The 13,942-nt window shown below is 39.7% G+C and overlaps 1 protein-coding gene across 1 annotated transcript in view; it reads left to right on the forward strand.

Moving 5' to 3' along the window:
* hat1 (histone acetyltransferase 1) overlaps positions 1 to 13,942 on the forward strand; it is a 31,856-nt gene that overhangs the window by 6,235 nt on the left and 11,679 nt on the right. The window contains exons 4-8 of the mRNA XM_063037681.1: positions 2,316 to 2,436; positions 4,679 to 4,858; positions 11,203 to 11,324; positions 11,887 to 11,991; positions 13,135 to 13,241. Of these exons, the coding sequence (XP_062893751.1) occupies positions 2,316 to 2,436; positions 4,679 to 4,858; positions 11,203 to 11,324; positions 11,887 to 11,991; positions 13,135 to 13,241 (635 nt within the window). The remainder of the gene's footprint in view (positions 1 to 2,315; positions 2,437 to 4,678; positions 4,859 to 11,202; positions 11,325 to 11,886; positions 11,992 to 13,134; positions 13,242 to 13,942) is intronic.

The raw sequence follows: 13,942 nt of genomic DNA on the forward strand, positions 1-13,942 counted from the left end.
CCATTACATGAGCACAAGGTGCAAATTGACTAGATTGGAAAATTATATTGAGAATTCACAATAGATGAGCAGTGATAGACCTTCAAGAAATATTTCAAATTTTCCAACTAATGTACAATTGAAAGACACACATGTGAGAAATGGACCCCTTGTGGGGAGAAAATGGCTAAATAAAGCTAAAATGGTAATGGATTTCAGTGTTTTAATTTCTTTTTGAAAGAATAATGGTAGGCCTGAAGTAGGAGGGAAAAGATGAGCTTAAAGTATTGATATGAATGCAAATCATCAATTGAATAAAAACAAATTATGAAATTTTTTTCCAAGTATGCAAGGAAGAGAGCAACATATTGGTCGTTTTGAAACTGGTTAATAATGGGAATAACAAAATGGTAGAGCCATTAATATATTTTGTAGGTCTTCAGAATAGAAGGCACTGAAAGCATACAAAAAGGAAATGAGGAATTCAAAGCAATTTGTATTGCGAGAGTATTAGGCAAATTATTCCCAAATCCATTTTCTTTATGAAACTTCTATACTTTTGAAAACCTTAATTGCATTTGATCTTTTCTGTTTCATTGAGAAACAGACTAATGTTTTGTTTTGTCCTTTGTTCCAACTTTATAGCTTACCTCTTGGTATTGTAACTGAACTATTATGGTGCCCTTTTCCTTGACTTTCTAACCTTTTATATGTAGGATTGCACATGCTGCTCTTACTAATGTTGATCAAAAGTGGAAAATTGGCAAGGTTATCAGATGGGTGCTGAATTCGATTAAACTTTGATGTGGTATATTTGCCAACCATCTGAGTAAGCATAGCTCTTCAACTTCAAATCTGCAGAGGCACGGCCTGTGCAGTAATGGAGCATTCCTCCATTACTGCACTGAATGCCATCCTGGAATATGGGCTGCATCCTGAGATAAGTCTTCAACTCATAACTTTATGAACGTGATAGTGCTACCAGTTGAATCAAGCTGTCATTATTTCTGTCTGATACCCTGTTTTTATTGCCTCCTTTTAATAATGCAAAGCACTATCTTTTCAAGTTCTTGTTTATTTAGAGATGCAGTGTGCAACAGGCCCTTTTGGCCTTTCGAGCTGTGCCGCCCAACAACACACTAATTTAATCCTAGCCTAACTGTGGGACGATTTACAATAACCAATTAGCCTACTAACCAGTGTGTCTTTGGATTGTGGGAGGAAACCAGAGCACTTGTAGGAAACCCACGTGCACATAGGAACATACAAGCTTGCATACAGAGGATGCCAGAATTGAACTCCAACGCGCCAAGCTGTAATGGCGTCATGCTAACAGCTATGCTACCATGGCACCCCAGTTCAATGTAACTATTGTAACTCAATCCATCTGACCCTCAGGATTGGTCTTGTACCTATTCTCTTTGACCAATACACATGGTTATAGTAAGACCTCTGTATTGTGGAATTCAATCATGGCTCCTGATTTGTGTTCTAGAATAGCTCTGCATTGTGTACGGACCTCTGGCATAGTTATATTGTGTGGCACAGAGCATTAAATGACAGCTTCCTAATTGAAAATTTCAGTCATCACATCCCATGCAAAGTGTTTGCCATTTTCTGACTTTCATGTACAATTAATATAGATGCTTTGAGACTCAAATCAGCAAGTTTTGCTCTACTTCAAAAATTTGGCACTATATAAATGGTTGCATTCTAATACCATTGCTATTGCCCTGTTTTCAGAACTGTTGAACGACTGAAAAACCTGCATTGCCTAATTTGAAGAGGTGATCATATTAATGGAACCTCTTTTAGTGCAAGTGTTTCCAAACTACAACTTGCATCCCAATTGTATTAAGATGGTTTTAGCAGCATTTGCACGGCCATTTTCTACAGTCGCAAGCGCAGCTTTTCATTCTGCTGAAAAATCCCTGCACAGATTAGCCAGCCATAATCACATTGCTGTTTTAAGAGCTTGCTGTGCGCAAATAGATGGCTACATTTCCTATGTTACAACAGTGACTGAAGTTCAAAAATATTTCACTGGTTGTAGAGCACTTTGAAAGATTTTGCAATTATGAATGGCGCTTTTTTTAACAATGCAAATTTTATTTTTCGACAGAGCAGTAATTGCAAAAGTACACCACTGAGCTGTATTGGCAGGCTGAGAGTTCAAACTCAATGGCAATACTTTTGCAATAAAAAAACAGCGTAAGACTGGATATTTCCAAGTATTGTGCTCATTTGAGATTTATAAATGAGCCTGGATTAAAATAAAGAGAAACCTAACCTGCAGATTCTCTACCAACATGTGGTTATTTCTGCTTTGCCTGCAGAGAATCAGTATTTGGCTACAAGGACCTTGAAATCCAATTGTACTACACTACCTGCAGCCTCACTACATTCTTCAATATCAAATACTCCAGCAAAGTTGTAGAAAAATATGACAACGTAGAGGTAGGCTATTGAAATGTATCGGTTGCTTCTCTTCACTAGGTTATGCACTCCCATCATGATACTGCGGTATCTCCTGCAAGCATTAATGTAATGCATTAGTTCAGTGAATTTGCATTGATTTATCTTGTGACAGCATTACTGACTGTAGTCTGACTCATTGCCCTTAACTAAGGAAGACATATTTTGCCAGAGTTCCTGCTCCAGATTATTGTCAGGTGACGATTGTCAAATACTTTTCTTTACTTGCTAAGTCTCACCTCTCCCGTGTTTGGATTTTCCACTGGTCCTCTGTGGGTTCACACAATAGGAGCAGCCAATCAAGAGAGTATTTTATTGGAGGGCTGCAGATACCTCTGGTGCTGCACCAGCACAGGAGTTATCACTTCTAAGAAAGACAGGAGAAAGATTTCCAAATCGTGACTTCACAGTTTGGAATCGAGGTAAACCAAAAATAAGACCACGTGTGCTTGATGTGATTGTGACATTGGCTTGTGTGCATATAGAAACGTTTTCAGAGAGAGCCATGTCATTGATTAAATTATTTTCACTGATGTAATAAAATTTTTTGCCTTTGATAATCCCAAAGGTCTTTTAGGTCACTAGAAAAAAATCCCTTGAATCTTGGAGAGTAGGGGAAATGCAATTACGCAATTGTTGCTGAAAAGCAAAAGCATCCCTTCCGCAGGAACTGAACATAAGCAAGCACTTGTATCTATGTTCCTGTTGACTTCAATAAATTGAGATATGACAGTATTGCTAAGGAGATTATTTAATGTATGGGATGAACAGTGATTAGAAGCCTGTCACTCAGCTGTCATAATTTCTGCGTTTTGAGTTATGAGATCAATAAGAATACTTGGTTGTAGAAAAATGCAGCACAGAAACAGACCCTTCAGCCCATTTAGTCCACGACAAACCATTTAAACTGCCAAGCCCCATTGACCTGCACAGGGACCTTAGCCTTTCATACACCTCCTATCCATGTACCTATCCAAATTTCTCTTAAACGTTGAAATCGCGCTTGCATGCTCCACTTGCACTGGCAGCTGAATCCACACTCTCACGACCTTCTGAGTGAAGAAGTTTTCCTGTAAACATATCATCTTTCACACTTTACCCATGACCTTTAATTGTAGTCTCACGCAACCTCAGTGGAAAAAGCCTGCTTGCATTTACCCCATCTATACCCCTCATAATTTTGTATACTTCTATCACGTTCCAAGGAATAAAGTCCTAACCTATTCAACTTTCTTCTAGTCCCAGCCACATCCTTGTAAATTTTCAATGTGCTCTTTCAACATTATTTACATCTTTCCTGTAGGTAGATCAAAACTGCACACAATACTCCAAATGGGCCTTATCGGCATCTTATACAACTTCAAAATAACGTCCCATCTCCTGTACTGAATACTTTGATTTTTGAAGGCCAATGTGCCAAAAGTGTTCCTAATGACCTTATCTACCTGTGCTCCCACTTTCAATGAATTATGGACCTATATTCCCAGATCCCTTTGTTCTACCACAGTCTTCAGTGCCCTACCATTCACTGTGTAAGACCTACCCTGGTTGGTTCTACTGAATTGTAACATCTCACACTTGTCCGAATTAAATTCCATCTACTATTTTTCCAGCTGGTCTGGATCATGCTGCAAGCTCTGATAGTCTTCCTCGCTGACCACAACACCCTCAACCTGGGTGTTATCTGTAAATTTGCTGATCCAGTTTACCACATTATCATCCAGATCATTGATATAGATGACAAATAACAATGGACCCAGCACTGATCCCTGTGGCACTCCGCTAGTCAGAGGCCTCCAGTCAGAGAGGCAACCCTCTACTACCACTCTCTGGCTTCTCCTACAAAGCCAATGTCCAATCCAATTTACTAACTCATCCTGAATGCCAAGCAACTGAACCTTCGCAACCACCCCCTACAGTATGTGGGAACTTGTCAAATGCCTTGCTAAAGTCTTATGTAGACAACATCCACTGCCTTGCCTTCATCAACTTTCCTGGTAACTTCCTTGGAAAACTCTATAAGATTGGTTAGACATGAGCTGCCACACTATCCTTAATCAGTCCATGTCTATCTAAATACTCATGTATCTGATCCCTTAGAATACCTTCCAGTCGTCTTCCCACAACTGATGTTTTGCAGAAAGAGAGAAAATAAAGAAATAAAAACTGCTTCCTTTGTGCATGAAGTCTTGTAGTTTATTTTAAACAATTTGTTCCTATCTAGGTTGATAATGTTGAAAGTAAAATGTTAGAATTTATCCCACCTGGTTACTGCAGCAATCTTGATGAGTTTATTGTGCAACTGGAAAAGGATGCCTCCTTCAGACCATTTGGATTACTTATTCACTCATACACCATGTATGATGAGAAAGAAGGAATGGAGTTAAACTATGAGATTTACAAGGTGAGTGAATAAATATAATGATATAGATTTTTTATGGCTATAATGAAGCCTGAGTGATTCTTTGCGTATTTGAACATTTAGTACTAGCATGTCTGGATTGTCTCTAAACTGAAAATGAATACTGGCCTTTACTTTTCTGTTTTTGTTTTATTGAGAAGTTGAGTTTGCATGTATTTCTCTGCAATAATTTCTGGTATCAGTTTCTCTTCCCTTTATAGTAGTGGAGCTTACTGACACTGACATCCTCCGATGTCTGTGTAGTGACACTTCCATGGATTGAGTATGGATGAAAGTATCCGCAACACCTCTGCTGAAGCAGGGGTGGAGTTAATATTATTGAAAATAGGTGGCTTTAGTAATGACATAAAAACATGGTCTGTAGATAACCTCTGGCTTAACTATAACACCAATGTGGAAAACAGTCTGGTTTGATTTCAGGAATTAGCCCGGGAGTAGATGGAGGTTGTGCCTTTGCTCTTCTGCTATCTAATTGGAGGAAAAACATGATCTCCAGCTAATTATTGGATAGGGAGAAACCAATGTCTTTGACCATTACCCTAAGTTTCATTTAGCTAACCAATTTCCATCATAAGATTCCCCCATGTCGTACTCTGCCTCAGTCTACTACTGCTGGTGGCAGTGTTCCCATGCCCTTGCTGTGCTTGTCCTTCCTGGTGGCAAAGGTTGTGGTTTTGGAGGGTGCTATCGCCATAGGCTAGGCGAGCAACTGCAGTGCATTTTGTAGATGGTACACACTGCAGACAGTGCAGAGGAGGTGCTCATTAGGCAAGTTTAGAGTTTTCACCTTACCTTGGGCCATGTAGATGTTGGAAAGGCCTTGGAGCAACTGGAGATAAGTCACTCGCTGCAGAACACTTGAGTCTCTGAACTGCTCTATTTTTATGTGTTTGGTCCAGTTGTGTTTCTGGTCCGTGGTAACCTCAGGGCATTGGTGGTGATAACGTCATTGAATGTTAGTTTAGGAAGTAGATTTTCTCTCATTGGAAATGAGCATTGCTCAGCACTTTCATGCCATGAATATTACTCTTCAGGCTACAGCTCCAATGCCTTATTTAAGATTGCTGGTGACATCATATTATTGGCCATATTAAAGGTGGTGACAAATTAGCATATAGGAGGGAGATTGGAAGTCTGGCTAAGTGTGCTGTAACAACAACCTCTTAATGTCAGCAAAACCAAACAGCTGATTATTGACAACAGAAAGAGGAAACCAGAGGTCCATGAGCCAGTCCTCGTTAGGGGATCAGAGTTGGAGAGGGTCAGCACCTTTAAATTCCTCAGCGTTATCATTTCAGATGATCTGTCCTGGGTCCAGCATGTAAGTGCCATTACAGAGAAGGTACGGCATCAAGGAGATATCATAAAACTGAGTGTGTTGCATCACGGTCTGGTATGGAAGCACCAATGTCCTTGAATGGAAAAGCCTACAAAAAGTAGTGGATACAGTCCAGTCCATTATAAAGCCCTCCCCAACTTTGAGCACATCTGCAAGGAGCGCTGTTGCAGGAAAGGACCTCCACTATCCAGGCCATGCTCTTTTCACTGCTGCCATCAGGAGTGAGGTACAGGGGCCTCTGGACCTGCACCACCAGCTTCAGGAACAGTTATTACTCCTCAATCATCAGGCTCTTGAACCAAAGACTCACTTTCAAGGACTCTACACTCATGTGCTCAATATTTATTACTTATTTATTGTTATTATATTTCTCTTTTTTACATTTGCACAATTTGTGGGTTTTTTTTGCTTATTGGTTGTCCATCTGTGTGTGCAGTTTTTCATTGTTTCTTTGTATTTACTGTGAATACCTGCAGGAAAATGAATCTTGGGGTAATATATTGTGACATATGTGTACTTTGATAATAAATTTACTTTGAACTTAACAGCTCATGCCTCAATATTGTCTAGGTTTTCCTGTTTGCACTTATGGGCTGCTTCATCTGCTGAGGAGTGTCAGGGAATTGAACATTCTGCAATTATCAACAAACATCCCACTTCTGCCCTTATGACAGAAGGAAGTCGGTGCTGAAGCATCTAATGGTGGTAGCACCCAGGTCACAGCTGGGATTGTTGACCTCCATCAACACAACCACCTCTCTTTGTGCAAGGAACGACTCCAACTGTTTAAGTGTATTTTTTCTTTGCATATTGATTTCAGTTTTACGACATCTCCTTGATGTAACACTCAATTAAATGCTGCTTAGTCGTCAAGTGCATTCATTCTCACCTTGTGACTGGAATACAGCTGTGGTCCACGATTTTTGAACTAGGGTTGAGATGAAATTGAAAGAAAATGGTCCTATTGAAGAGCAGGTTATTGGTGAATGAGTATAAATTGATAGCATTGTTTGCAACATCACCTTCTATATCACTGTGATTGACAGTAGACTGATTGGATAGTAATTAGCCAGATTGGATGTGTCCTTTTGTAAACCAAGCACACTGAATGCTTTCCACACGGGTAGATGCCCATTTTGTAACTGTACTAGAACATTTTGACTTGAGCTGTAGCTAGTTCTACATCTTGTTTGTTTTCAGGAAGTTTGGACCCATATAGTCTTGAAGTGCTCTCAGCTGTTTCTTTATAGTATGTGAAGTGAATTGAACTGGCTTCTGTGATGGTGGGGTTGGTAGGAGGAAGCCAAGGCAAATAATCTACTGGGCACATCTGGGTGACTGTGGTTGCAAATGCTTTAGCCTTTTCATCAGCACACATAGGCTGTGCACTTCTGTTTGTTGGAGCATACCCAACTGCAGTTAGCTGCTTAACTGCCCTCTACTGTTCAAGTCAGGATACAGCAGTAGAGCTGTTTTGTTGGTTGAGGATTCTCTCCGTTGTCTATTATATGTTCCTTCTATAGCTTAGTTTTCACATTGTTCTTTGTAATAACTTCAGATTAGCAGTTTATTTCCAGGTGCATGTTTTGATACTCTTGCAATACTCTTTTACACTCTTATTGAACCAGGGTTGGTCCTCTGGCCTAATGATAATGATAGACCAAGAGATATATAGAACATTACATCATAGTTCATAATATTGTGCCAACCTTTTAACCTGCTCAAAGATCAATCCAACCCTTCCCTCCGAAAAAACTCTCCATTCAAGCCAGAAAGTTGTATTGTAGTTAGGCATAGGCCTGCTCCCCACAGTGCCACTCAGTTTTAAGTTCTGTGGTCTCTGATTTAGCTGGATGTAATACCACAGAGCACAAAAGGAGTGTTTCCTTTATGTGAATGTGAGCCTTGATGCCTGCAAAGTTAGGTGCAGTGGTTACTCTTCTCATTTCTGTCATGCTCCCAGCCATATTTGCCATTGTGTTATCTTTGGTGGGTCTGTCCTGCCTGTGGGACAAGATGCATCTAAAGGTGCTGATGGGCTAGTCTATATGGGTATGATTCAATAGATTGCTGAGTTACCAGAAATAAGTGGTTCAGAATTAGGAGATCATAGACTGAAGTTCTATTCCAAAAGTTTGATGATAGAATTGAAGCTTCTCTTCCTGTGCAATTCTGAATGTCATTGCAGTAAATTATCAGGGCATTGTGTTGTAATTGTTTGCTTTGCTTGCTTGCTTTGCATAGACTAGCTGATGCATTTCCTTGCATTGCAACAGTAGGTATGCTGCAGGAATATGTAAAAATTAGTGTTCTTTGGGGACCTCAAGAGATGGGGAAAAAAAGCACAAGAAATGTAAGCTGCTTAATTTACTCAAGGCTCTCTTGCTTATTCAGCCTATAATACTACTCTCTCTTAATTCTTCCACCTGACCTAAGATGTTGGTGAGGAGATTGAAGCATTGTGTCACGTTGAAATTGAACATTTTGATCGCTGCTAAGTATTATGCCTTGTTTTATCTTTCTCCTATCTATTGGTATGGTAAAGTGAACACCCCCCACCTTAGGGAGCAGTAAGTGTCTTGGTCCATCATTGGGATCACAATAGGACAACTTGAGCAAGGTAATTGGGTTATCTTTTCTAAGAGCACATTAACAAGATGTGTTTTTATAACAATGCAGTGGCTTCATTGTTATCCTCTAGTATTAGATTTTTATTTTCAGATTTTGTTCTCCAAAACTGCTTTTGGATTGCCTTTGTAATTTTCAGATCTCATATTCTTTGGGTCGCTGAATTGACCCAAAGTTCAGTTTTGTGACCTCTGCATTTCCTGGGGGAGATATATGGTCATGGATGGAAGATATGGCATTGAATGGGAATCTTGCTGCTAAACATCTTTAAACTGAATGTAATAGTCTTGTTTAACTTGCAAGTCATTCTGGATAATCTTCTCATGTATTTATTGGAATGCTTGACATCTAGCCCTGCAACATCATGGAAGCAGCCCTAACCAAAATCACATGTGACCTTCCCTGACAGTAATTCGTACACCACAATATATCCTTGACTTTGTGGTAACCTTTGTCATGGCCAACCACACTACTTGAGCATCTTCCACTGTCCACATCAGAGTGTAAATGATGTGGATGTCCCTGCATGATTACACTCCCTGTAAGTGTGTTGGCTGGAGGACCAACCAAGAACTTTGCAACAAATCAGGGCTCTGTGAGATAGCACTGAATCGTTGACATCTTTGATTTTTACAAAGATTTTTTCACTGTAACTAATGTGCCACTCTCCATGCAGAAGAATATATTGTACCAACATACCTGTGATGAGTTTCATGTAGCCTTGCATTTGGTCACAATATTAGGATGTGGGGTAACACATGTAGAACAGAGATGAGAAGAAATGTCTTCACTCAGAAGGCAGTGAACCTGTGGAATTCTGTACCACAGAAGGTAGAGGAGGCCAAGTTGCTCAAGAAGATAAAAATAGGATAAATTGGGAGGGGGCACAGAAGAGTAGGAATGTTGTATTGAGTTAGAGGATCAGGTATGATTGTACTGAATGATGGAGCAGGCTTGAAGAGCGCAGTGGCCTGTTCTTGTTTTTTTTTTGATATTTCTATGTATGTGTCCATGTCTCGTCTGGTGCATAAGTATATTTGGCTATTCTTTGTGCAATCTTGCTGCCTTTAAATGGTTAGCAACTTGAACATGGGAGATTTATAGGCTACAACTGTAATGGTTGTTGTGCTGCAGTTTTGAAAGCACTACACATTAAATAATTCGAACACACATGTCACATTCAGTTACTGAGACACAAAATGGCCACAAGTCTTGTCAGTCTTGTGCCTTTAAACTTGTAACTCATGACGACACTGCTTTCAAGACAAGATGATGCCTTTTATAAGAAGGATGGCTAGAAATTATAGACGTGTGTGTGTAAGTGTGGGTTGGGGTAAGAAGGTAGAGTCGGACAACTTGATTGTTGTCAAGTTACTCCTACTAGGCAATATGCATATGGAACATTGAGTTCCTTCCTCTCTGATCGAATATCCTACCAATACTCACTATCTCTGCTTACCTCGTAGAAGAATGGATATGATGGATGATGGCTAATATTCAAGAGCTTAACACCAAGTAAGACCTTGTACTGTAAGGAGTGACTTTTAAAAAATCATCAAAAGAATAATATAACAAGAACTGATTCAGCTCTTGTATCAATATGCTGGCACACAACTCTGCTGATACACTGAGCAGCCCATTCCAGATGCTTACCTCTACCTGCATAAAGCGAATGAAGTTGAACTGCCTCTTCATCCAACTTTAGGATGGGTGCTTCTTGGCAGTTGGTGATCAACATTTTCATTTACTTTGTCTGTGTCCCCTTTACGATGGTCTAGAGCTGCTGCTCCTTTGAAAATGCTTCCAGTTTATTCTGCCTTTCCTGGTAACCCCACCACTGTTCAATTACCTTCTGCTTCACCCTGGCACCTGGGTGACTTCCTCATGGTGGAGAGCTCAGGAACTGTACACAGAGCTCCAAGTAGGACAGGACCAAGGTGCTGTACAAAATCAATCACTGTACATGAGATTCTGCAGAAGCAAGAAATCCAGAGTAATAGACACAGAATGCTGGAAGAACTCAGCAAGACAGTGTCTATGGAGAGGAGTAAACAGTCTCTTCATAATTATAGAGCCCAAGACCAGGTTTTCTCTATTATTCCCACACTTCTAGGTTTTAGTCGAACATTAGCCCTGATTCCTTTTCAGTGTTGTCCTGTTGAGTAAGCTTGTACTACCACTGTTTAGTATCCATCCACAATCTTGAGCTGTCTCCACAAAGAATCAAAACTGAAGTGATTAAATCGTCTGCATCACACAGATGCTAAATGTATTTTGGGGCACATCAACCATTCATTTAAGCATTACCAGGCAAATTTAGGTTGCAGTTGAATGATGATGATAATGCTCTTTTGTGCAGACTGATATTACCTGTCCAGGATTCAGAGAATATCACAAGAGACTACAGACCTTCCTTATCTGGTTCATTGAAACAGCAAGCTTCATTGATGTGGATGATGACAAATGGCAGTTCTTTCTCGTGTAAGTAGACATCTGATGCATTGCAGAGATGTATTTTGTGAAGCCTGTCTAATGGCAGTGTCTGAATTTAAGATGTACTTGGATTAATTGATTCTGGCCAGAGCTCTCTGCTGATTTAAAGTTAAACGAAAGTATTAAACCAAATACTGCAGGTACTGGAAATCGGAAGCAAAACAGTAAATGCAGGAAACACTCAGCAGGTCAGGCAACATCTGAGAGAGAAACAGTTAATATTGCAGGTTCAAGGATCTTTGTCAGCTGTTACTTTTCAATGTGTACTAACTTGAGCCATCAGTTAGTAAAGCAGAAACTGAGACAAAATACACACAGTAGAATGAATACAGTCACTAATGAGGATATGTAGTACATCTCCACACACACACACACACACACACACACACACACACACACACACACACAGCCACCCCCCCCCCCAGTGGCTCACTGCTTTTGAGGGTAGGAATGGATTGAGTGGGAGTCAACTCCATGCACATTACCTATACTGAGGATCCTGAAGTGAGTGAAAGTTAATAAGTTATTTCCCTATTTTTATTTTACACAGGTTTGAAAAGTACCTTGAAGATGGCTCTCCACGTTTTGCAACTGTGGGTTATATGACTGTATATAATTTCTATGCGTACCCTGATAAAATGAGACCTCGAATTGGGTAGGTAACTTGGCAGCAAGATGTCATACAGAAATATTCTATTTTGGAGTAAATTTTGGAAAAAAAAAGTCAAATTTGAGAAATCTCAAATTATCCTGATAAAGTGTCACTGTTATTGTCAGTACAATAGAATAATTTATTTCTCTTTCCATCAAAAGCTCGCATTTGCCAATATTAGAGATGCTCTGTAAATATCCCATGGAATTTCAGAAAGCCATGATTAGACAAAATTGGAGATTGAGACCGAGGAGCAAACAAGGATACCTGACTTAAAGATGAGAGATGTAACATATTAAGGAGAGAGAGAGGTAGAAAACAGAACTTTAGTGCCTTAGTGCCTTGGGGGTTTTTATGTCGGAAGATATATTGCCGGTAGTATGGAGGTGGGAGGAAAAAATGCATACAAGAAAAAATGGCAAGTTTCAGGTGAGAGAAAGGTGCTGGAGGTTAGGAAGTAACACCAGAGATCAGGAGCGGAGTACAAAAAGAGCATCAACAGAGGCTGTGTATGAGGAGAGATTTTTAACACACAGATGCCAATCGGGCAATGTTTGGAAATTGGAGGAAGAGAAGTTGTGTGGTATCTTTGTTCTTCAGGATGCTCTTGGAATTGTGTGTAGTTAAGACAAAGTGTAGTGCAGTCCCACTAAATCTAGACAATGCTTACATTAGTACAACAATCAAAGTGACCTTGTCTGTGACTGATGCATCAGTAGAGTGGCTACATTAGATGACAAATCAAGAGGATAGTTGTGAATATTAGCTGCAGAGTTTCTAAGGAGACATATCATTTTTATAAAAGAGCTGTTGAAGATAGGGCTAAGGGAAATAGATTGAAATCGTCAACATTGAAAAGTGACTCAAACCAAGGTTGAGGGCGAGCAGGATGTCTTAGTTAGAATTGCTGGGTGATATATTTAAAAGAGAAGCAGGATGGAGCAAAATGTTCCAATGGGGGTGGGTGGGGGGGAATGAGACTGGTTAAGTAGTGATCCAAGAGAGAGAATCAAAAGGTAGAATGTGAGTGCCAAGAAGAAATAAAAAGTGAAAGAGACCAACAGCTAAAAATACACACTTCAAAGGATGCAGACTGATACAATTGAACAATGACTTTCTATTAATTCTTTTTGTTTTTTTTTCAAGCCAAATGCTGGTGCTGCCTCCGTTCCAAGGTGAAGGACACGGTGCACAACTGATGGAGACGGTCCAGAAATATTACACAACAAAGCCATCCATTTTGGATATCACTGGTCAGTCTCTGCACTGGAACATGTTCAACAATTACTTTTGAGAGAGCATGTGAATCGTGCAAAGTAACAGTTGGAATTGAAAGCAATTAGAAAATGTTTGCCAAGAGAATTTGCTGTCCAAGGGCAACTGTCCGTCCTTAGCTGTTCGATATCTTTGTGGCCAGGGAGATGTGGTTTGGCAGGGAAGGTGATTTAAATCCTTTTCTTTAGTCCATTTGCTGTTAGTGTCCATCTGTTATTCTGCTGTAATTGACCTGCTGTTTTTCATTGAAATTAGATAACAGAGGGGAAATCCAACCTGCATTCCGTGTCCAATTTAAACAGGTCAATTTTCCAGCCAATATGTGTTGACTGACATAAATGATTACCACAGAGTAAAACCAATACTGAAACAGCCATGGTATTTTCAAGCAAAGTGGACTTTTGAAAATGTCTGAATATGGGTATTGTTGGATCTCTGTTTAATTTCTGATCCTTAGTTCTTCCAGGAGTCAAAACTAGCGAGCAGTCTTAATTCCAAGATTTCACTTTATTTTAAAGTGCAAACGAACTAAATAAAGAGCTGAGAAACTATGCTATGAGGGAATTAATGTTAAGGGATGTAAGACAAAACAATAAAAGATGGCGTTTCTGATAAATCTATCACTTTTATGGATGAGAGAAATTCCTTAGATAGAGAATAAACTAGGTAATGTGCTAAT

The sequence above is a fragment of the Mobula hypostoma genome, chromosome X1 (assembly GCF_963921235.1).
Source record: "Mobula hypostoma chromosome X1, sMobHyp1.1, whole genome shotgun sequence".
Classification (NCBI taxonomy): domain Eukaryota; kingdom Metazoa; phylum Chordata; class Chondrichthyes; order Myliobatiformes; family Myliobatidae; genus Mobula; species Mobula hypostoma.